General features: G+C 38.3%; 1 protein-coding gene across 2 annotated transcripts in view; it reads left to right on the forward strand.

The window, feature by feature from the left end:
- The window catches only part of Cfdp1 (craniofacial development protein 1), a 110,441-nt gene that overhangs the window by 2,040 nt on the left and 83,192 nt on the right, over window positions 1–25,209 (forward strand). Inside the window, exons 2-4 of one of the 2 annotated variants that reach the window (XM_015496055.2) lie at window positions 14,970–15,087; window positions 17,092–17,308; window positions 18,750–18,877. In XM_015496055.2, the coding sequence (XP_015351541.1) occupies window positions 14,970–15,087; window positions 17,092–17,308; window positions 18,750–18,877 (463 nt within the window). The remainder of the gene's footprint in view (window positions 1–14,969; window positions 15,088–17,091; window positions 17,309–18,749; window positions 18,878–25,209) is intronic. The other variant, XM_015496056.2, reaches the window with a different exon arrangement.

Consider the following 25,209-nt stretch of genomic DNA (forward strand, 5'->3'; position numbering starts at 1 on the left):
AGGCACGCCTGGCCTCGCGGGCGTCGTCCGGTGCCCGCGGTGGCCCGGTGGCACGCGGTCTCGGGCATCCCGGTCCTCTTGACCCTTATCCGCGGGCCAGGCTGGACCAAAGCGTGCGCGTGGGTGAGTTCGGTACTGCCGCTCCGTCTGGGCCGACTTCGGCCGCCGCCCCCTCTCGTAGCCAGCGCGGGAAACGGCACGTGAACACGGCTCTGTCGCTGGGGACGCGGTCGGTGTCCCCCGAACGACGCGCGGCTTCCGAAGTCCTCTGGACCGAGCTTGTTTTCAGTTTGAGGGATTTGCTAGCTCCCTCCTTGTCCATCTGTCCACCTTCTACCTTCACAAGAGATGTAGTTAGAAAGTTAACTCGAGGGTGCATTTTGCCACTTTGCAGGGCCTACTCGTTGCTGTCCTCTAAGAACTCCCCCCCCCCCACCATGAGCGTCTCAAACCAAGTGGGGTCAAGATAAAGCTAACCGTCCAAACCTACCCGCGCCCCATCCTGCACCTTCCCCAAGCTTATCCTTCTGGTTTCCATTTTAATTAAAGTTGTGCATGCACATACTTAAACATAGACAAGCATTTTAAGAGGCTTTTTTTGAAAGCTAGCAGTTCCCGTCATTCTCATCCCTGTTCAGTCCTAGTTGGGGGAAACTGCTTTGCACTTTTTCAATTTAGAATTTTCCATCTTTTCCATGGCTTCATCAAGCACTATAGAGGTCAATCTAGCGCCTTGGTTGTCTTTTGAATAACTCACCCATGCTGGGTCTTTTTTTACCCCCCCCCCCATCTTGTTCCACTGACCCTCAACCCCCAACACACATACACACCCTCGTCAACCTTTAGACCCTCCGCACCTCAGCTTGCCCGTGTTTCTATGTCAGGTTTTGATTAGACAAGTAATACTCATTGTTTACGTTTTTCCTATGATCAAGTGACACCTTGTTCACAGCTACACCATTTGGTGTACTGTGATTGTTTTCCATGCACAACTCTTTTCTAGAGTTGGTAATTACCTTTTTTTGTTAGTTTTGTTTTGCTTAGCTGTCTTTGTGTTTTTTACCACTAATTTCACTCTGAACTTTCAGGATTGTCTAAATCATTTCCCAAAATATTAAAGATTCTTTAGGTTTTCACTTTTCTTCTTTAAGTCCATATTTGTGGGGACAAGTGCATGGAGTGCTGCATATACATGGCATAAGTTAAGGGCGTCTGAGTGGCAGGCCACTTACCCCATAGACACAGCCCTGGGCATGAGGCTGGGTTTTGCTGTCCCTGTGCTTGCTCCATAGCCCACTCCTCGATTGGTCGCTGCAAGGACAGTTAGTAGACATTGCATTGGTGGCTGCCTGTAATCTGCTTAGCTACTGTGTGAGTACGTATGTGTATGTATGTGTGTATATATATATACATACATATATACACACACGGTAGCTGCCCAATAAAATCAGACCAGCTTTCTTCTTGGTCTCCAGAAGTCTTGATTAGCAACTACACAGCCACACTCTCATCTACCCTGTTCCATGGACCTCCTCGCTGGACGAGAGGGACAGCCACACTCTCATCTACCCTGTTCCATGACCTCCTCGCTGGACGAGAGGGAGCCGACGCACATATTTGCCCTTGACTCTGGTTTGATTGCTCTCTCTGACTATGAAACCTAGGATGTCCATCATCACCACTCTGGATATTCTCTTTTATCTCTTTTCTGTATTCTCTAGTCTATATAGTGTTGCCTATTTTTTGTTTTGTTTTTTATCTTATGTTATCTTTCTTAATGTCCCACCAAAGTGAGACTAAATTCTCTAATAACTTCATGAGGAAGGATGCATGGCAGAAACATTTTTTTAAGATCTCAAATGTCTAAAAGTAACTATACTACTTGCTACTGTCAGGCTTGATTGATTCAAGGTTGGAAATAATTTTCCATCAGAATTTGAAAGGTGTTCCTTCATCTTCTAGATTCCAGTGTTGCTTTTAAGAAGTTTTTTTCTCTTTTCCCTTTTTAATTGGGGATCAAACCCATGGCCTTCAGCATATTATGCAAGCACTCTACCACTGAGTTACATCCAAAGTCGCTCCTTTTATTTCCTCTTTTGTGATGCTGGAGGGCAAGCCTGCTAGGCAGATATTCTACTGTTGTTGAGCCACACTCAACAGTCTCCTAGCACCTTTTATTTTGAAACAGGGACTTACTTTGTTGCCCAGGCCTGCCCCAAGCTTGTGATCATCCTGCGACAGCCTTTTAAGTAGTTGGGTTTACCTCACATGCCATTGTGCTGGGCTTTTGTTCCCATTTTCTGATACATCATTATGACATAACCTTGGTATGAGTATGTTTTCAGTCACTGTACTGGACCTTTTAGGATCCTCTGGTGCTCCAGAAGATTTTTTGATGGTTTCTGCTCTCCATTTTCTCTGTTTTATTTTTGTGGAATCCTCATTTTTTTATGTTAAGCCATAGACCTGAACTTCTCTAATTTTTATCCTCTTCTTTTTTCCTATCCCATTGACCTTTTTTCAAATTACCTTCTCAGTGACCGGCTGCTTTGGGAGTTTTCCCTTCCCCCAAATTTTGTAGTAACCAGATTGCAATACATCAGTTATGGGAGCAGCTCTAGACTTGTTTTTGACAGAATTTACTTGTATCTGCTCACTGACCAGTATATACAGTTTTAGTCGGGCAGAAGCTCTGGTTCCTCTTTAAGAGGTAATGTCTCATACCAACTTTGCCAAAGTAACCCGTGTAATATTTGTTGAGGTTAATCCTGTGATTATGCATACCACTAGCATTACCCCGGCCTCCTGGGTGCTTCTGGTGCTTGCTTATCTGGCCATGGTCCTGGCTCACTTTGCCCTATAGTTTACAGGTTCCTCAATCTAGATGGCATGTCAGCTGCCAAGACAAAAAAGGTTCAATAACTTTTTCTTTGATTATTCTTTTTTAATAGCTTTATGTTCTTGTTTCATGAGTGTAGTATTTATCACTTAAAGGATATTAATAACACTGAAGTTATTTGTTTTAACTTATATACAGTAAAATTTACTCTTCAGTTCACTGTTCTGTGATTTTTGGCAAATGTGTAGAATTGTGTAATCGCTACCCAAATTCGCAATTTCAGGTCCCTCAACCCCCCCTGAAAACTAAAAATCCCTGTGTTACTCTTAGGACAGTACTCCCTTACCCTCAACCCTAGCCTCTGGCAACTAACTCCTGTCCTATTTTTAGTCTGTGTAAGTGTTGCCTTTTTCAGAAAGTAATATAAATGGAAGCATAACTGTTAATGGATGTGAGGTAAGCCCAAAGGCTCAAGTGTGAGACAATGTAAGAAGGTTCAGAGGAGAAATGATTGGGTTATAGCCTTAACATAATCAGTGAATTAATCCCTGATGGGATTAACTGAATGGTAACTGGAAGCAGGTGGGGTGTGGCTAGAGGAAGTGGTTCACTGGGGGCATGAATTGGCATATATGTTTGTATCTGGCAAGTGGACTTTTCCTCTGCTTTCTGATCACCATGTGAGCTGCTTCCCTCTGCCACACTCTTCCACAATGATGTTCTGCCTCACCTTGAGCCCCGAGTAATGGAACTGGACTTCTGTGGACTAAGACCTCTGAAACCGTGAGCCCTCAAATAAACTTTTCCTACTTTAAAATTGTTCGGTCAGATCCTTTAGTCACAGCAGTGAAAAACAATAACAGGGTGTAGCTTTATGTGCATGACTTTTACTTAGTGTGAAGTGTTTTTAGATTTACCAATGCTGTTGTGCATATCAGTATTGTAGCCCATGTATGAATATGCCACGGTTATCCATTCCTCTGTTGAGGGATACCAGGTTGTTCCCAGTGTGGATGTTTAACAAAAAAGCTGTGTGTTTAATACACACACACACACACACACACACACGGCCTTTCATTTCTCTTGGAGTAAATGCCTAGGAATGGGATTGCTGGGTTTTATGGTAGGTATATGTTTAAAAGAAAATGCTAAACTTTTCCATGTCGTTGCAGTATATGAGAGTTCCAATTATTCTTCATCCTCTACAATACTTGGATTGTAAAGTTGTTTTTGTTTTAATTTTAGCTAATTTTCTCATTTAATTTACATTTCTATAATGATGACTTTGACTGTTTTTTTGCTGGGGGGTGGGGGGAAGGGGAGTACCGGGAATTGATTCCAGGGGTGCTTAACCACTGAGCCACATCCCCAGCCCTATTTTGTATTTTGTTTAGAGATAGGGTCTCACGAGTTGCCTAATGCCTCGCTTTTGCTGAGGCTGGCTTTGAACTTGAAATCCTCCTGCCTCAGCCTCCTGAACTGCTCGGATTACAGGCAAGCACCACTGCCCCGGGCTGTTGACTGTCTTTTGATGTGCCTGCTTGCTATTCTTATCTCTTATTTGGTCATGTGCCTGTTCAAATCTTTTTTTAAATGGTGGGTTGTTTTTACTGTTCAGTTTTGGAATTCTTTATGTATTCTGGATATAGTTCTTTGTTGGTTATGTGTTTTATAATATTATGTCTCAGTCTGTGGCCTGTCTTTTATTTACCAAATAGTGTTGTTTGCACAGTTTTTTTGTTTGTTTGTTTTGTTTGTTTAACTTTTGATGAGGCCCAATTTGTCTCTCTCTCTCTCTTTTTTTTTTTGGTGTTCTGCAGATTTAACACAGGGGTGCTTTACCACTGAGCCATTTCCTAACCCCCCACCCCTTTTTTTTTTTTTTTCATTTTGAGACAGGGTCTCATTAAGTTACTTAGGGCCTTGCTAGGTTGCTGAGGCTGGCCTCAAGCTTGCAATCCTCTTGCCTCAGTCTCCTGAGTTACTGAATTACATGCTTGTGCCACCACTCCTGGCCCAATTTGTCAAATTTTTCTATGGATTGTGCTTTTGCTTTCTGAAAGTTTCATATTTTACATTTTTTCATATTATCAGTCCTTTTCAGTCAATTTTTGCATAAGGTATGATTTGTCGGTTGGGATTGGTTTTGTATATGGATGTGTCTGATTATTCCAGCACCATTTGCTGAAAAGACTGTCCCTCCTCCATTGAATTGCCTTTATACCTTTGTTAAATATGATTTGGCCGTGTTTTTATAGATTTATTTCTGGATCTGTATTCTGTTATTTTGTGTAGGGGGTACCAGGGATTTAATTTAGGGGCACTCAACCACTGAGCTACATCCTCAGCCCTATTTTGTATTATTATTATTATTTTTTTAAGAGACAGGGTCTCACTGAATCGCTTACTGCCTCGCTTTTGCTGAGGCTGACTTTGAGTTCATAATCCTCCTGCCTCAGTCTCTGAGCTGCTGAGATTATAGGCATGCGCCACAGAGCTCAGCACCTGTATTCTGTTTTGATTACTCTAGTTTTAAGTGTTACAATCAGGTGGAGAGAGTATTCCAGCTTTGTTCTTTTTCAGAGTTGTACTGCTTTCCATATAAATTTCAGAATGACCTTGTAAGTCTCTCCAAAAGTACCCGTTTGGATTTTGTTTGAAATTGCATTTTATCTGTAGACCGCTGGGGAAATTGACAGTTCTAACAATGTTTTCTACCAGACTATGAATACTGTAATCTTTTTTTTTTTTTAGTATTTATTTTTTAGTTGTTGTTGGACACAATACCTTTATTTCACTTATTTATTTTTATGTGGTGCTGAGGATCAAACCCAGGGTCTCATACATGCACGGTGAATGCCCTACTGCTGAGCCACAACCCCAGCCCCAGTAATCATTATTTTTTTTAATATCTTTATTTTGTTTATTTATTTTTTAATGTGGTGGTGAGGATCGAACTCTGCCCCACGCGTGTGAGGCAGGCACTTTGCCACTGAGCCACAATCCCAGCCCTCTTTATTTATTTAGCCCTTTTAAGCTTTGCTTTTCAGTTGTTCATTGCTACAACATGGAAATACAGTACATTTGGTTTTGTATTGTGAACTCAAAGCCAGCAAACTCTGTATTCTATAGTTTTGCTAGACTTATTTGATCAATTCTAGAGTTTTTTGTAGGTTCCATGGGATTTTTCATATAGTCATGTCAAATCTGAATAGCAACAGATTTCTTTCTTTTCTTTCCAGGACTTTTGTATTTCCCTTGCCTGTCTTATTGTACTTGATACTTCCAGTATGATGTTGAATAGGAATCATAAGAGGGGACTCCGGACGCAGTGTTTTGCAGCATCTTTTAGATTTGTCCGATTGTTCCTCATGATGGTGCTTTGGATTGTTTCTTTGTTCTTCAGATTTTCTGTAAATGGGAAGTTAGATCTAAATGCTTAATGAGTTTCAGTGGAATACTTTTGGCTAGACACATTGTAGATGACTTCTGTGGTTCATATTGCATGACATCAGAAGATAATACCTAGTTGACTCCCATAGTTTTGACTTCTGCATAAGGATGATGACAGTCTGATCCTGATGTTGTATATTTTTTCCTTTGGAACTGGAGAGTATTCTGTGTGGCAACATATGTAATGGTGAGCTAGTCACGGTGATGCATGCTTATGACCCCAGTGACTCGGGAGGTTGAGGCAGGAGGATTGCAAGTTCTAGGCCAGCCTCAGCAATTTAGCGAGGCCCTAAGCAACTCAGCAAGATACTGTCTCACAATAACAAAAAAACCTGGGATGTGGCTAAGTGGTTAACCCCCCCCCCCCCCACTGCCCCAGGTTCAGTCCTTAGTACCAAAGTGTGTGTGTGTGTGTGTGTGTTGGTTACACTTAAAATTGCCTTTTTTTTTTTTTAACATTACTTGATAACCCTTGCATAAATTACTACTATATTAGAGTTTGGGATATTTTCCTTATCCTATGATTCTTCTACATTTATTAGTTGATTTTGTTCTTTAAAGTGTAGCCTTCTCTCATAAACCAGAACAGGATAAATATTTGACTCTTTTTCCTTAATTACAATTTTCAAAATAGGAATTTTATTTTATTTTATTTTTGGTACCAGGGATTCAGCACAGGGGTGTACAACCACATCCCTAGCCCATTTTCTATTTTTAAATTTTGAGACAGGTCTTGCAAAGTCTTTAGGGCCTTGCTAAGTTGCTGAGGTCGGTCTCTAACTAGCAGTCCTACTACCTCAGCCTCCCAAATTGCTGGGATTACCGACATGAGTGACCAAGCTGGGTTGTTAGAACAGTTATTTATTTGTTTATTTTGGTATCAGGAATTGAACCCATGGGCACTTAACCACTAAACCACATCCCCAGCCTATTTTTTATATTTTATTTTGAGACAGTCTCTTACTAAGTTGCTTCGGACCTCACTAAATTGCTGAGGCTGGCTTTGAACTTGTGATTCTCCTGCCTCAGGCTCTAGAGCCAATGGGATTACAGGTGTGCACCACCATGCCCAGCTGTTACCACAATTTAAATTTTTTAAAAAATTTATTTTTTAATATTTATTCTAAAAATTAATGATGTGGTTGAAATGAAAAATATCTGCTGGGTGTGGTGTCACATGCCTCTAATCCCAGCAACTGGGGAGGCTGAGGTAGGAGGACCACTAGTTCAAGGCCAGCCTGAGCAACTTATCAAGAACCTCTCTCAAATAAAATAAAAAGGTCTGGGGGATTGCTAAGTGGTGGAGCACCCTGGATTCGATCCCCAGTATGAAGGAAGTGGGGAAGGCAAGGAAGACTATTCAACTCCTAGAAGAAAATGTAGGGTCAACACTTCAGCGTATAAGCACAGGGAACAACTTTCTCAGTAGGACCCCTAAAACTCATTAAATAATGCCAAGAGTTAATAAATGGGATGGTATCAAATAAAAAACTTCTGCACAGCAAACAAAACAACTAGGAATGTAAAGAGAGAACCTACAAAATGGGAGAGAAATCTTTGCTACCTAGTCTTCTGACAGGATTCATATCAAGAACATATAAAGAATGTGGGCTGGGTTGTGGCTCAGTGGTAGAGTGCTTGCCTCACATGTGTGAGGCACTGGGTTTGATTCTCAGCACTGCATAAAAATAAATGAATAAAATAAAGGCCCATCAGCAACTTAAAAAATATTTTAAAAATAATGTATAAAGAATGCAAAAAACACCCTTTACACCAAAAAGTCAAGTAACCCAATTAATAAATAGGCAAATGAATTAAACATACTTTCAAAAGAAGTACAAATGGTTAATAAACATGAAAAAATGTTCAACATTATTAGCTATTAGGGTAATGCAAATCAAAACTACACTGAGGGCTGGGGCTGTAGCTCAGTGGTAGAGCACTTGCCTCACACATGTAAGGTACTGGGCTGGATCCTCTGCACCACATTAAAAAGTTAATTAGTAATTAATTTTTATAAAAAGATTTTTAAAAAGAAAGAAAGAAACTACACTGAGATTTCATCTCACACCAGCCAGAATGGTAGTCAGCAAGAATACAAATAATATGGGCTGGGACTGGGGCTGTAGCTCAGCAGCATAGCGCTTGCCTAGCATGTGTGAGGCACTGGGTTCGATCCTTGGCACCACATAAAAATAAAATAAAGGCATTCTGTCCATCTACAACTACAAATATTAAAAAGAAAGTATACGAATAATGAGAAGTGCTGACACCACACCCAGCAGATTTTTTTCCTTTCAATGATATCAATAATTTTTTTAGAAAAAATATTAAAAAATAAATATAAAAAGAATTTAAATTGTGGTAATACCTGGGCATGGTGGTGCACACCTGCAATCCCATTGGCTCAAGAGCCTGAGGTAGGAGAATCACAAGTTCAAAGCCAGCCTCAGCAATTTAGTGAGATCTGAAGCAACTTAGTAAGAGACTCTGTTTCAAAAGTGTAAAAGGAACAATTTTGTACTGCTGGTGGGACTATAAATTTGTACAACCACTATGGAAATCAGTATGGAGGTTCCTCAAAAGAGTAGGATGGAAACACCATATGACCCAGCTATATCACTCCTCTATATTTATCTTGAAGAATTAAAGTCATCATACTACAGTGATACATCATACCCATGTTTATAGCAGTACAATTCAACAGTTGTGGTATGGAACCAGCGTAGGTGTTCATGAATGGATAAAGAGAATGTACTATATACACAGTGGAGTTTTTATTGAGCCATAAAGAAAAATGAAATTATGGCATTTTCTAGAAAATGGATGAAACTATAGAGACCATCTTGTTAAGTGAGATGAATCAAACTCAGAAGGTTAAGCATTGTATATTTTCTCTCATGTGGAATCTAGAGAGGGAAAAGGGAAAGGAAAGTGGGGGTGGAACTCGTGAAAAATCAAAGGAGATGAGTAGAGGAAAGGAATCCAGGGGTGGGAGGTGGGAGAAGTACTGTGGAGTGATGTTGGCCTAATTACATTATCATGTTGTATATCGTGTGCATATACAAATATGTAGCAATAATCCCATCAGTATGTACAACTACAGTGTACCAATAAAAAATGTGGGAAAAATAAATAAAAAATAAAATGCAGTTTAAACTTTAGAAATGCACATGTCTGCCAGAGTGACATACATTCTGTGCTGCTTCAGTGGACAGAGCTAGATAGAAAGTATATATCACAAAAAGGATTAGTATTTATGTAGGTATTTTAGTAGTATATCCTAAAGCCTGTGCATTCTTTTTAATGGATGTATAATATTTGTGTCTTTCTTTCTACTGGGGATTGAACCCAGGAGCTCCCACCACTGAACTGCTTCCCCAGTCCTTTTTATTTTTTTTAAATATTTTTTAATTTATTTTTAGTTTTCAGCGGACACAACATCTTTGTTTGTATGTGGTGCTGAGGATCGAACCCGGGCTGCACGCATGCCAGGAGAGCGCTCTACCGTTTGAGCCACATCCCTAGCCCCTTAGTTTTTATTTTGAGACCGGGTTTTGCCAAATTGCTGAGGCTGCTCTAGAACTTGTGATCCTCCTGACTCAGCCTCCTGGGTTGCTGGGATTTCGGGCATGAGCCACCATGCCTGGCTAATATTTTCCTTATAGATGTACCACATTCTATTCAATCAGTCACCTTTAAAAAAAAAAATTATAGCCTGGAACTGTGGCACACACCTGTAATCCTAGCAGCTCGGGAGACTGAGACAGGAGGGTCACAAGTTCAAAGCCAGCCTCAGCAAAAGTGAGGTGCTAAGCAACTCAGTGAGACCCTGTCTCTAAATATAATACAAAAATAGGGCTGGGAATGTGGCTCAGTGGTCGCTCGCCCCTTAGTTCAATACCCGGTACCTCTCCCCCAAAATTATAGATTGCCACCAAAATTTTTATTTTAAGATTAACTGTACTAAGTTATAATATCCTTTTTTTAGGAGGGTACTGGGGACTGAACCCCTGGGGCACTTTACCACTGAATCACATCCCCAGTCCTTTTTATTTTTTGAGACAGGGTCTTGCCAAGTTGCTTATAGGGCCTAAGCTAAACTGCTGAGGTTGGTCTCAAACTTGAGATCCTCCTGCCTCCTGAGTCACTGGGATTACAGGTGTGCACCACTGTGGTTGGGCTATTTTATTTTATTTCATTTCATTTTAATTTTCTTTTTTGAGATGGGGTTCTCACTGTGCTGCTCAGGCTGGTCTTGAATTCATGGACTGGAACAGTCCTCCCATCTCAGCCTCTTGATTGCTAGGACTCTAGGCACAACACTGCACCCAGCCCCTCTAATCCTTTGGAGTGGATAATCTATTACATAATCTGGGATAGAATTCCGTGAGATTGCTGAATTGAAAGGTAAATACATTTATCTAATTTTATTGGATATCGCCAAATTCTCTTTCATGAGGTATTTGTTAGAATTTGGCAATACCTGACAAAATTGCAGAATCATGAGTGTGCTGGTTACTTCATAGTTTTGTTTGTGCAAACAGTATTTGCATAACAATAATTATCCTTTTATAGTATTTTGTACTGTTCTTTTTCTTTCCTTCTCTTTCCCATTCCCTCTCTCCTGTCCTGGCAGTTAAACCCAGGGCCTTGCACATGATAGGCAGATGTTCTACTACTGAGCTGCATCCTGTCCTTTTTATTCTTTTTTTTTTTTTTTGTACTGGCAATTGTACCCAGGGGTGCTTAACCACTGAGACACATCCCCAGACCTTTTTAAAAAATTATTTATTTATTTTAATTGTAGTTGGATACAGTATCTTTAATTAATTAATTTGTTTTTATGTAGTGCTGAGGATCGAACCCAGGGCCTCGTGCAGGCTAGATGAGCACTCTACCACTGAGCCACTGAGCCACAACCCCAGCCCTCCTCAGCTTTTTACAATATTTTATTTAGAGATAGGATCCCACTGAGTTGCACGTGCCTTGCTAAGTTGCTGAAGCTGGCTTTGAACTCATAATCCTCCTACCTCAGCCTCCCAAGTTGCTGGGATTAAAGGCATGTGCCACCATATCTGTTTTTTTTTAAATATATATATTTTTAGTTATAGGTGGACACAATACCTTTATTTTATTTTTATGTGGTATTGAGGATCAAATCCAGTGCCTCATGCATGCTAAGCTAGCACTCTACCACTGAGCCACAACCCCAGCCCTCCCTTTTATTCTTTTTTTTTTTTCCCCTTTTTATTTTTGAGACAGGGTTTTACTAAGTGCTAAGACTGGCCTTGAACTTGTGATCCTCCTGCTTCAGTCGCCCCAGTAGCTGGGATTAAAGCATATGCCAGCTTTTACCTAGCTTTTCTTACATTATAAAAATGTGGACTATATAAGCAAAGTAAGCCAATCCCAAAAAACCAAAGGCCAAATGTTCTCTCTGATAAATGGCAGGGGATCCATAAAGGGGTGGGGGTGGGAGGGGCGGGGGCAGGGGAGCATGGGAAAAATGGAGGAATTTTGGGCAAAGGGGGTGGAGGGGGCTTTTGGGCAGAAAAGATGGTGGAAAGAGATGGACATCATTACCCTAGGTACATGTGTGACTGCACATATGGTGCAATGCTATATCATGTACAACCAGAGAAATGAAAAGTTGTGCTGCAGTTATGTACAATGAATCAAAATGCATTCTGCTGTCATATGTACCTAACTAGAGTAAACAGATTAATTAATAAAAAATGTGAGCTGTATACATAGAATTGAATTTAATATCCATGTATTCACTACCCAGTTTAAGAACTAGAATATTGGCTCCTTGGAAACTCCTGTGTACCTCTTGCTTTTCTTTATGGGTATATCAGCCTCAAAACGCTTGAGTAGAAAGCAAAATCTGACTATGGAAAAGGCAGTACTTCTGGGACTCTCAGTATTTAGTCATAGCATTTATGTTGGTCACTTAATACTCGAGTTCTTTAGAGTCTTTGTGCCTTCACCTGTGCTTGGCATCACCTGTCCAGAAACCTTGGATTCCTTTTCAATAAAATCTTCAGACTCCTACTGGTGGGTGGAGGTGGTACAGGCCCATGGCTTAGAACTGTGGAGGATAAAGGTTCTAACTGCTGCTCTGCATACAGCTTTCCCCCTATTTGGAGCACTCACCTTCACCCCTGGTTCCAGAGACAGCTGATGCTGTTGGTCCATATGCCTCTTGAGGAGTCTACATCTTCCATCAGTTTAGTCTTTTACTTTCTCCAGACCTGCTTGCAGTTAAAAGTTCTTCTCCAGGTTTCAGGAAAATGTGGCTGTTGTCTTCTTGCCTTTTCTCTTCAGCATTGTGGGTCCTATGAAAAATTCTTTTGGCTGCAGTTTATTTATGGAGGTATAAGGAAGCACACTTTCATGTGTGTTCACACTGCCATCTTAACCTGAAACTTGCTTCTCTTATGAAATTCTTTCATTAATTAGTTCTTGCTTGGTATTGGGGATATCAAACTGATTTCCCTTTTTGGAACCCTCATATTGAGAGTGTGTATGTTTGTGTGTGAGAGAAAGAGATGCTTATTCTCTAGGTTTTCACATGCCTATCTCCTTATCTGTTTTTAAATCTCTGCTATCTTTTTTTTTTTAGTTTTTAAGAATTTATTTATTTACTTATTTATTTATTGTGGTGCTGGGGATTGAACCCAGGGCCTTGTGCATGCAAGGCAAGCACTCTACTAACTGAGCTATATCTCCAGCCCAAGAGTTTTGTTTTCTAAATTAAGTCATCTTATTTCATGGATACTACCATCTCTTACCTTTTTTTAAAAAAATTTTTTTTAGTTGCTGATGGACCTTTATTTACTTATTTATCTATTTATCTGTCGGTTTATGTTGGTGCCAGTGATTGAACCTAGGGGTGCTTAGCCACCGAGCCACATCTCTAGCCCCGCCCCCCCCTTTTAAATATTTTTTTAGTTATACATGGATACAATATCTTTATTTTGCTTATTTATTTTTATGTGGTGCTGAGGATCGAACCCAGGATCTCACACGTGTGAAGTGAGTGCTCTACCGCTGAGCCACAACCCCAGCCCCCCCAGCCCTTTTTTATATTTTATTAGAGACAGAGTCTCCCTGAGTTGCTTAAGGCCTTGCTAAGTTGCTGGGGCAAGCTTTGAACTTGCAATCCTCCTGCCTTAGCCTCCCAAGTTGCTGGGATTACAGGCGTGCACCAGCATGCCCAGCCTAATTATTTTATTTATTTATATGTGGTGCTGAAAATTGAACTGAGTCACAACCCCAGCCCATTTCTTCTTATATCTTTTTTTTAAAGAATATTTATTTTTTAGTTATAGGTGGACACAATATTTTATTTTTATGTGGTGCTAAGGATTGAACCCAGTCCCTCACGCATGCTGGGCGAGCACTCTACCTCTGAACTACAAACACAGCCCTCTCTTATCTTTTTGAGGATATTAATTATAAAGGTTTTTGGTGGTTTTTTTCCACTTTGATTCCTGCACTGATTATTTCCTCTTATTCTCTTTGAATCTTGCCTGTCATGTTGGAGGCTTTCCTCAGGTGTTTGGGGGTCATTGATTCATTGTGAGTGAAGTACTTAAAAGCTGATTAGATGTATATAGGAGTATCAAAATAGCTCCAAAGAGGAAATAACCCAAATGTCCTTCAACAATAGAATACATAAATAACTTGTGGTGTAGTCATACAGTGAAATACTGTTCAGGAATGGAATGTATAAACTACAGCGAGTTGTAGCAATATGGTGACTAACAGGCATACTGTTGAGTTAGACAAAAAAGTACATTGAGGCCTCTGTTTGGTTAAAATTCAAAAAACAGGCAAAAACTAACCTGTGGTGTTAAATGTCAAGATAGTGGTTACCTTTGGAGTGGGGACAGTGAGTGGTGACTGGAAGCAGATACAGGAGACCTTCTGGGATGCTGGCCATGATTTGTTCCTCAAGCTGCGTCCTGTTTTACTATGTGTCATTTCGTGGAGCTCTAGATCAGATTCATTTCAGCTGTACATTTGGTGTGTGCACTTCAAATAGAAGTTGAACCTCTTTGTAGGTTTGGTTTATTGACTGGTGTCCACAGAGGGTGGCCAGACTGGGGGCATCTAGACAACACTTGCTGGGAACCCTTGAATATCAGTGTCTGAAGATAGAACATAGATTTTTTTTTTGTTTTTTCTGCTATATTTAACTGAAAGTCTTTAAGTTTCTTTCTAAACCCCATTTGTGGACAAGACAAGGTGTATTTGTTATTATATCTGAGATGAGAGGGGAACATTAATTTCTTCTTCAAAAAGTATATTAGTAGACTTAGAATCTCCATTCATTTGTTCATTCACTCATTTGTTAAGCAAATATTTACATATCAAGACAGGCAGTGTCCATGACTTCAAAGAGTGAACAACAGCATAGCAGAAATTGCGAACCTTTACTATATGGGAATGAATTAGGGAGGGGAAAGGACTGCTATGGAAGCCAAGGATTAGGAAAACAGCCTAGTCTCCAGGGACAGAGAAGTCTTCCCTAAGGAAATGATATTTTAGGTTAAGAATGAAGAAAAATACAGGACTTTTTTTTTTTTTTTTTTAATGAAAATGTTTCATCTTGATGTGAAAAATCTTTCTTTCCTATCTGTCTGACCACCCTGTTATGTGATTTCAGGTGGAGAGTATAGTGAAGATGACGTAAATGAATTAGTGAAGGAAGATGAAGTGGATGGTGAAGAGCAGACACAGAAACCCAAAGGGAAACAGAGAAAGGCTCAGAGCATTCCGGCCAGGTGATGTTGCTCTCAAGTTCCCTAGAAGTCAGGGGCTTATGCTACAGTCATCCTAATTGCTGAGATTAGTCTGATGATAAGATTTCTTATGGCCAGGGTTTCTGACCCTTTTTTTTTTTTTTTTGAAGAAAACATTTGCTGGTATTTTAGAAATAAAATCTTGGTCTCGGATAAGCTTTAAAATTTTTAGGTTTATTTTTATTTATTTACTTATTTTTGTGTGTGTGCTACTGGGGATTGAATCCCAGGGGTGTTACCTGGGCTGACCTTGAACTTTCGATCCTTTTGCCTCAGCGTTTTGAGTTGCTGGGATTACAGGAGTGTACTAACATATCTGGCAAAATATTTAGGGTTAATTAAACAAAGAAGCCTAATAAGTAAAATGTGTATATGGTTAAAACAAAACTATTAATGTATACCTTGTTTCTAGCCTTGAAGAAGAATGTTACCAAAGATGTTCTGTCCGTGTATAACAAGGATATATATATGTCCTACCCTGTTTATTTTACAACACTCTCTATTGTTTTTCACTGTCATTGTTTTACAAGTTGGAAATGGTACCACCGCAGTACATTTAAACATACATTGCACTGACAGGCCTTACTTGACTTGTGCATCCTCTCATTGAGGAACATTTAGATCATATCTAGTTTTTGTAGTAAATAGTTTTTGTACATGTCTTTGTATACATGTAAGTCAGATTTGTACATGTAGAATTGTTTGATCTAAGGTTATGTGCAGTTCAATTTTTTTTATCAATCTTTTTTTTTTTTTTTGGTACCAGGGATTGAGCTCAGGGGGGTACTCATCCATTGAGCCACATCTCCAGCCCAATTTTGTATTTTCTTTAGAGACAGGGTCTCCTTGAGTTGCTTAGTGCCTTGCTTTTGCTGAGGCTGATATCCTCCTTGCTCAGCCTCCCAAGCTACTGGGGTTATAGGCGTGCGCAACCATGCCTGACCTAGCAATTTTTCTTTCATAAGCCTATACTGAATTACATTTCCATCAGAATTAGGAAAATTTTGATAGGTAATTTAACTCAGGGACATCTTCTATGGAAGTATTTTACTTCACTGCTTTTTGTTTTCCTGGGCATTGAATCAAAAAGCAGATTATAATCGATAAAAAGGAAAAAAAGAATTTTAGATTTAGATAATTCACTTAAAATCAAAGTATTAGTGAAAGCAATATATTTTATAAGTCTTGGGCCTGGTTCTTTTTTTTAAAAATATTTTTTAGTTATACATGGACACAGTATCCTTATTTTGTTTATTTACTTTTATGTGATGCTGAGGATCAAACCCAGTGCCTCACACGTGGGAGGCAAGTGCTCTACCACTGAGCCACACCCCAGCCGCTTTGGACCTAGTTCTTTTGTTTCTATTCCAGCTTTCATATCTTCAGAAAGTAGAACAAAACACTGATATATATTTTGCCCTGAGAACTTCTAGAAGAAATAACACAAATAGCTGGGTGCAGCGGCACATTCTTATAATCACAGAGTCAAGAAGGTTGAGGCACAGAGATTGCACATTCAAGGCCAGCCTCCACAACTAAGCGAGGTCCTAATCAACTTAGCAAGGTCCTATGCAACTTAGACCTTGTCTCCAAATTTAAAAAAAGGACTGGGGATGTGACTTATGGTAAAGTACCTCTGGGTTAAATCCCCAGTTCAAAAACAAAAACACTGTTTTGAACAGATTAATTCTGTGAGGTGATTTTGGGTTTTGTTTTGTTTGTTTTTAAATGAAAATAGCTAGTCCTGACTTAGAACACTATATAATGATTCCAAGTGATTGGGGAAGATGCTAACAGTAAGAGCTCAAATCTTCTATAAAATTTTAGTTTATCTTTTCTGTTCCCCACTCCCCTAGATCTAGTAGTCCCAGATCTAAATTTTTTTTTTTCAGGTATACAGAATTACATTTGGAATTGAGGAAGGGGTAACAAAACATTTTGCCTTATCTGTCTTGTCTTGCTTTTCTTGTGACTATTGATGATTAGGAAGAGAAAACAAAGTGGCCTCTTGTTAGAAGAGGAAGAAGAAGATGCCAAGGCTGAATCTGGAGGAAGTAGCAGTGAGGAGGAAGATGAAACAGAAGAACAGGAAAAAGGGACTGGATCAGAGGATGCAAGGAAAAAGAAGGAGGATGAGCTCTGGGCCAGCTTCCTCAACGACGTGGGACCAAAATCAAAATTGCCCTCTAGTACACAGGTGAAGGTGAGGCTGGAGATGAATGGTATGATAGCATCTCCAGAAATACCCTAGGGTTCCCAGATAATTTTTTTTTTTTTTAATTTATAAACTGAGATTTGAATCTTAAACAGAAAGCAGACTAGATAGATGCCTTTTGATTGTAACTTTACTGGTGAAAAGCAAAAGCACTCTATATTTTATGAAAAGAAGCCTTTCTCAGTATGGAGATTCCTAAAAAAACTGGAAATGGAACCACTGTGTGACCCAGCTATCCTACACTTTGTTGGTTTTCCAAAAGAACTAAAATCAGCACACTATAGCAATACAGTCACCTCATTGTTAATAGCTGCGTAATCGCTAAATTATGGAATAAACCTAGATGTTTGTCAATAAATGAATGAATTAAGAAATTATGGTATATATACTCAGCCATAAAGAGGAATGAATTTATGGTATTTGCTAGTTAATGGAAATGGAGAACATCATGCTAAGTAAAATAAGACTCAGAAACTCAAAGGTCAAATGTTTTCTTTCATTTGTGGAAGTTAGAGTAAATTAAAGGAAAGGAAGAAGTAAAGATAGGATAACATAAAGATATAGGGAATATCAGTAGCATAGAAGATCAAGAGGCAGAACAGAGGGACAGGAAAGGGGAGGCAGTACGGAGTGAATTCTTAAAAAATCATGCTATGTGTATATATAAATACACCACAGGGAATTTCCGCTGTATGTATAACTAAAAACAACTAATAAAAATAGATGAACAAAAGGAAATCTAGCAGAGCAGAGGATAGAGAAGCAGTGCAGAGCAGGGGATGGGAGAGGATGGGAGGAAGAGAGGAGATCATGAACTGAAATCAAATTCTATGCATGTGATTTTGTCCGGATGAATTCAGCTACTATGTATAATTATAATGCTCTAATAAAATAAAACAAATATTAAGATTTGAACAGAAAGGGTAAGATTAGAACAGAAAGACAATTATTGAAAAACCAGCTTAAGGACAAGCTATATGGTAGACTTACAGACAGTGTTCACTGATGGACAGTGAGTTTATTTTTTTCAATTATATTGCCTTAAAATAAAACTACCTACTGGACACAAATTTCAAACTTTAAAAATTGCCTTGGGGGGACTGGGGCTGTGGCTCAGTGGTAGAGTGCTTGCCTAGCATGTGCGAAGCACTGAGTTCAATCTTCAGCACCACATAAAAATAAATAAGTAAAATAAAGGTATTGTGTCCAACTACAACTAAAATTAAAAAAGAAAAAAATTGCCTTGGGATCACATCTCAGCTGTTCTTCAAAAAAATCCTGAAGCCTTTTAATCAAATAAATTCCCAATAAAGAAATCATTGACTAATTAGAGATGAAACATTGAGATAACCATAAACAGCATGTTTAGATGACTCTTATAGGTTCATACTTTGATGAAACTAATTGCATTTCTTGCTTTTTTCCATAGACAGGAGAGGAGACTGAAGAGATGAGTTCAAGTAAATTGTTGGTCAAAGCAGAGGAGCTAGAGAAACCTAAAGAAACCGAAAAAGTTAAAATCACCAAAGTGTTTGATTTTGCTGGTGAAGAAGTGAGGTAAGAGAATCTTTACAAACTTTAAAATTTACGCTTTTCAAAATGAGCAACTTTCTAAATGGTATTAGACATCTTTTCTCAGTCCAACTAAAATCAGCGCACTATAGCAATACAGCCTCAGTCCAACTAAAATCAGAAGAGTTTATATTTCTACTTGCTCATTGCTGTGCTTTGTGACTTTGCGTAAGTCATTATTTCTGTTACTTTCCTCAACTGTGAAATAGAATCCACAGTGAGGTCTCTGAAATCAGATAAAAATTGAAAAGAGAAATTTGATTCCAGTATTGTTTCCTTCCTCAGTATTATTGTTTGAATTGGGTTGTAAGGTTTGTTTACTATACTTTAGGAAAATAGTAGGGCTTAGGGTCATGACAACTTTAGCCTTCTGGCTGTTATAGGTAAGAGCTACATGCCTGGAATTTTTTCTCATTTACTTAAATTTATTATGTGAAAACAGCAAATCTATAATTTTGAGCTAAATGAGAACAGATGAAATGCCAATAAGTAATTCTGTAGTTGGTTTCATTTATTTTCTTTGACAGTAACAAATTAGGAACTCTCTGAAAATAGACTTTCCCCTAATTTTTTTTTTTGTGTGTGTGTGTGTGTGGTACTGGGGATTAACTACTGAGCCACATTCCCAGCCCTTTTGCATTTTTGTTTTGAGACAGGCCTTGCTAAAGTTGCTAAGTCTGTCTTTATACTCACAATCCTGCCTTGGCCCTTGAGTTGCTGGAATTTACAATGCCACTACACCTGGGCTGAAATTATTCTTGAAAATGATACCTGTTTTCTGACAATTACAGTTATCCCTCAGTATCCATGGGAGATTGGTTCCAGGACCTCCTGAGGATGCCAAAGGTTGTAGATGCTCAAGTCTCAAATAAAAATGGCATAGTCTTTGCATATAACTTAAGTATAACCTCCTGTATACATTAAATCACCTCCAAATTACTTATAATACCTAATACAATGTAAATATTATGTTAATAGCTGTATTGTTTAGGGAATAATGACAAGGAAAATGTCTGTACATGTTCTGCACTGATGCAGTTTTTTTTCCTGAATGTTTTCTATCTATACTTGGTTGAATCTACCAGATGTAGAACCCACTGATACAGAAGGCCAACTGTATTATATACAGTGAAAATACATTTTGGAAATCAGAATTTGGTATTAACTGTTATACTACAACACTCACTGTAGTCAGATCCACCAATGGCTAATGTTTTGCCTCTCTATTTCTATATGGATTTGTTTGTTTTTTTAACCTTATAGGAGCCATCTGAGAATGACTTTTATACATTGTAATACTTCCCTCTTAGTACTTTAATATGTCTCCTAAAAACAGATATTCTTCTTTGTAACCTAATATAGCACTTACATCAGTAAATTTAACGTTAGCTTACTCTCTTATGATTTAAATTGTTCAATCTGTTGCAGACAAATATTTTTGTAAAACACAATAAAAAGAAATTGCTAGAAAAATAATTTTAAAAGATATATAAAATACAAGCCCCAGTTTTTGATAATATTAAATAAACATAAAATTCCATTTCAGTATTGGAGACAAAATGAACCAAAGCAACAATGTATGATATTTCTTGACTATAGTCCCACTACTCAAGAGGCTGAGGCAGGAGGATTGCAAGTTTCAGACCAGCCTCAGCAATTTAGCGAGCCCCGTCACAAAATGAAATAAAAAGGTCTGGGGATATTTATTGCTCATGGAGAGTGCTTATCTAGCACATGCAAGTCATTGGATTTAAACTCCACTACAATAGAGAAAAAAACCCTAAGTAATTTGAAAAGAATACAGGCTGTTCATTGAAAGTGTGAATGTGGATGATTAATACAGATAAGAACCACTGTTGCACCTTTTATTATTCTGTAATTGAAACAAAATAAATAGAGTGAAATATTAGTTCTCAAACATCAGACACACATTCTGAATAATACTGTTTTAATATTTAAAGTTTCTATTGTGAGAATTCATTTTTTATAGTTTGTCTAATATAAGTTGGATTGGTCACAGCACTATCCTGTGGGAAATGTATATGTTTATTATTTCTGTGCCCCTTTCCTCTTTTATTTTTTTCTTCTTATTTCCTATATTGGGGGATTGAATCCAGGGCATTGCACATGGTAGGAAATCATTCAACATCCCAGCCCCTTTTTTTTTTTTGTTGTTGTTGTTGTTTAAATATATATTTTTTAGTTGTAGTTGGACACAACACCTTTATTTTATTTATTTTTATGTGCTGCTGAGGATCAAACCCAGGGCCTCACACATGATAGGGGAACGCTCTACCTCTGAGCCACAATCCCAGCCCTTTTAATTAATTAATTTATTTATTTATTTATTTTAAGAGAGAATTTTTTTTTTTAATATTTATTTTTTAGTTTTCAGCGGACACAACATTTTTTTTTGTATGTGGTGCTGAGGATCGAACCTGGGCCTCATGCATGCCAGGCAAGCGCGCTGCCGCTTGAGCCATATCCCCAGCCCCCTTTTTATATTTTGATTTGAGACAGGACCTCATTAAATTGCTGAGGCTGCTTTGAACTCTTAATCCTCCTGCATCATAGGAATTACAGGTGTATAGCACCTTGCCTGGCTGCCTTTTTATTTTATTGTTTGAGACAGAATCTTGCTAATTTTGCCCTGGCTGGCCTTGAATTTGGGATCCTCCTGCCTTAGCTTACTGAGTAGCTGGGATTACAGGTGTGCATCCTTGTGTTTGGATTTGTGTTGGTTTTCTTTTAAAAGTATATATATAGTTCAGGGTTGGGGATGTAGCTTAGTGGTAAAGTACTTGCCTACCATGCTTGAGGTTCTAGGTTTGACTCCCTGGCCCCCCCTCCCCCAATTCCAGTCATCATAAAGAAACTCAGTATATTTTCATGGGAATGGAAGTCTACACTTTAAAGCAGTTTCATTAAGTTCAGGATTTTTATTTTTACTTTTATGCAGAATGAAACTAATGATATTGTATTTTCAAAGTTCATCTTTAATTCTTCTTCTTTTTTTTTTTGGTACTGGGGATTGAACCCAAGGGCACTCTACCAGTCCTATTTGTATTTTATTTAGAGACAGGGTCTCACTGAGTTACTTAGTGCCTGGTCATTGCTGAGAATGGCTTTGAACTTGTGATCCTCCTGTCTCAGCCTCCCGAGTTCTGGGATTACAGGCGTGCATCACTGCGCCCAGCTTCATCTTTAATTCTTCAATAACCATTTCTGGGGCTGGGATTAGGGCTCAGCGGCAGAGTACTTGTCTTGCATATGTGAGGCACTGGGTTTGATCCTCAGCATCACATAAAAATAAACAAAATAAAGATATTTTTAAAAATATATAAATAGCCATTTCTAATATTTATCCCATGGAAGTTAGAATTAAATTTAAGATATGTTTTAGTGGTGGGGGAAATAAAGAATTCTGGATGCATGAATTTCCTCTGCATGGATATTCTTTTTTTTTTTTTTTAAGTTTTAGTTTTTTGTAGTTATAGGTAGACAGAATGCCTTTATTTTATTTGTTTATTTGTATGTGGTGCTGAGGATCAAACTCAGTGCCACGCACATGCTAGGCAAGTGCTCTGCCGCTGAGCTACAGCCCCAGCCCATGGATATTCTTTTGATAGAAAATATAATTGAAAACATTCTATGAAACATGTCAATATGTAGAAACTTTTTTTCCTTCAGGCTTACAACTCATTTTTACCCTTATAATTTATTTGCTACTGAAAAGCATGATGAATTGCTTTCTTGCATAGAAGAACTAAGATTATTTAAAATAATAAGATTATTTAAAACAATAATGGCTGAAGCAAATTGTGCTAATTGGGGACCATCTGAGGTTTTGTTTGTTTTTTATTTTTTTTTTAGTCATTGATGGGCCTTCATGTAATTTATTTATTTGTGTGTGGTGCTGAGAATTGAACCCAGGGCTTCACACATTCCAGGCAAGTGCTCTACCACTGAAGCCATAACCCCTGCCCACCTGTCTTTTTTTTTTCCCCTTTTAAAGTAGTTCATCATTCTCAACAGAATTTTTTCCTTTCATAACCATTGTACCTCAGCATACAAGTTTTTAGTTGATCTCTTAATAGAGAATAATTTAAAAATTAAGGGATGGGGTTGTGGCTTATTGGTTGAGTACTCACTTAGTGTATGTGAGACCCTGGGTTCAATCCTCAGCACTACATATAAATAAATAAAATAAAGGTATCGTGTCCACCTTCAATTAAAAAAATTTTTTTAATTAAGTATACTACCCTTACATAATTCTCAATTTTTACTACTTTACTAAGTATAGTGTCTTCATTTTTTGCTGTGTTTTTTAGTTTTCCTTTGATAGCAAAATTTTTCTTGATGATGAAAGCAGTGTATTTATTTGTTCTTCCAATACAAACTCCTAATCCAAAGTGTTTTTCTCTCTTGCAATTGCAACATTAAAATATACTTCTTCAAACACGCTCCAAACCACATCTGTTGAGCTGGGCACGGTGGTACACACCTATAATCCCAGCAGCTCGAGGACTGAGGCAGGAGGATGTCAAGTTCAAAGCCAGTTTAAGCAGTTAGCAAGACCCTGTCTCAAACTAAAAAATAAAAAGGATTTTTTTAATTGATGTCGCCTAGTGGTTAAGCATCCCTGGGTTCAGTCTCTAATACCAAAACAAACCAACCACCTCTGTTGAGGATGTGATCCTAGTTTTATTACATAGAATACTTTGCATTACCTTTCTGTTTAAATCACAGATATAATAAAGGAATGTTCATGTTAGCAGTAGCTGGCATTCTGCAAGTTGCATTGAAAAAAGTACTTTGTTAATTTTATTTTTTTAGTATTATAAGTTTTAGTATTATAGTTTTCTTAGTATTATAAGCCTGACTACATCAAGCTGTATTGTCATTGGAAAGTTACACTTGAATCACCTTTGAATTTATTGATGTTTCAGAGCAGACTCATTGATAGTCTTTTTCTCATATCTAGACAATGAGTTTGTTTTTTAGTTTTAGCAAACAAATGTGCTTCTTTCTCAAAAGACAAAGCAACTGTCCTTTGTTAGAAGACCTCAGTGCACTGTTAATGTGTAAAATTTTACATCTATTTCTCCTTCTTCTTCTTCCTCCTCCTCCTCCTCCCCCCCGCCCCCCAAGGGTGCCCAACCACTGAACCACATCCACAGCCCTGTCTTGTATTTTATTAGAGACAGGGTCTCACTGAGTTGCTTTGGGCCTCACTAAATTGCTGAGGCTGGCTTTGAACTCGCAATCCTCCTGCCTCAGCCTCTCAAGCTGCTGAGATTATAGGCATGTGCTACCATACCTGGCCTGAGTACTCCCTTTGAACTTATTTCTTTATGTTTTGTATAAACGCTCCTGAAGTTTATTGGATTCATTGCTCCATTAGCCAGAACATCTCTGAAAAGAACTCACTATAATTTTATCACTGTATGATCAAAACCCAGACTCAGTACATGAAAGATCATAGTCAAGCCCATATGATATTGATTAGTGTTCTGGTTTACTACTGTTGCTGCATTCAGAAAAAGGTGTGTGATTTCTTTTCAGAAACATTCAGCAGGGCAAGACTTTGTTTTGTCATTAAATTACTAGCAATAAAAATAATGCCAATTTTACTTTCTTAAATTAATTATTAATTTTAAACTAAGTTTTTTAAAAATCACACTTGGTTATTAAAGTGCTTATAAAAATAACATAAATTCTTATTTCACTAGATTTTTGGATTTCAGGTGATACAATAACCATAAAATATTACACCCATTATAATGTGGTTTTACTTTGGATAACAGTTTATATTGCATGCAACTCAGTTCAGAAGTTTGATGTTAACTAAATTAATTTTGTTTAATGCAGTGACTACTGATCATGTCTTGAATATTGTGACTCTGTCAAATTGCTAAACAGGTTTCTAAGTACTCGTAATTTCTGTACCCATCTTGTCTTGAACCAGTAACAGGTAGTTTTTTGTTCTGTTTTTAAGTGTTTTTTCCCAATAATACGTAGTTTTATAGCCTATACTTTGAGTATCACTATATACAAGCCTGTTGCCCCTGTCCAGCACGGGCAGCTGAACTAAGGTCACTCATGAATTTGTGGTGATGCAAAATAAACACAGACACAAATTACCTTTACACAAACTTCAGGATGGCTTCCCCCGGCTTTCAGCCTCAAGCTCCCCAAAAGGGAGATCAAGAGAAAGTCAACGAGAGGCTAATAAGAGAGAGGGAGCACGTTTGGAAGTGGGCTATTTTGGGGGGGGGGGGGGTACACGTGTTTCTTAAAAGTTCGTATCCATAAAA

Source organism: Marmota marmota, unplaced genomic scaffold (genome assembly GCF_001458135.2).
Source record: "Marmota marmota marmota unplaced genomic scaffold, marMar, whole genome shotgun sequence".
NCBI classification, from domain to species: Eukaryota; Metazoa; Chordata; class Mammalia; order Rodentia; family Sciuridae; genus Marmota; species Marmota marmota.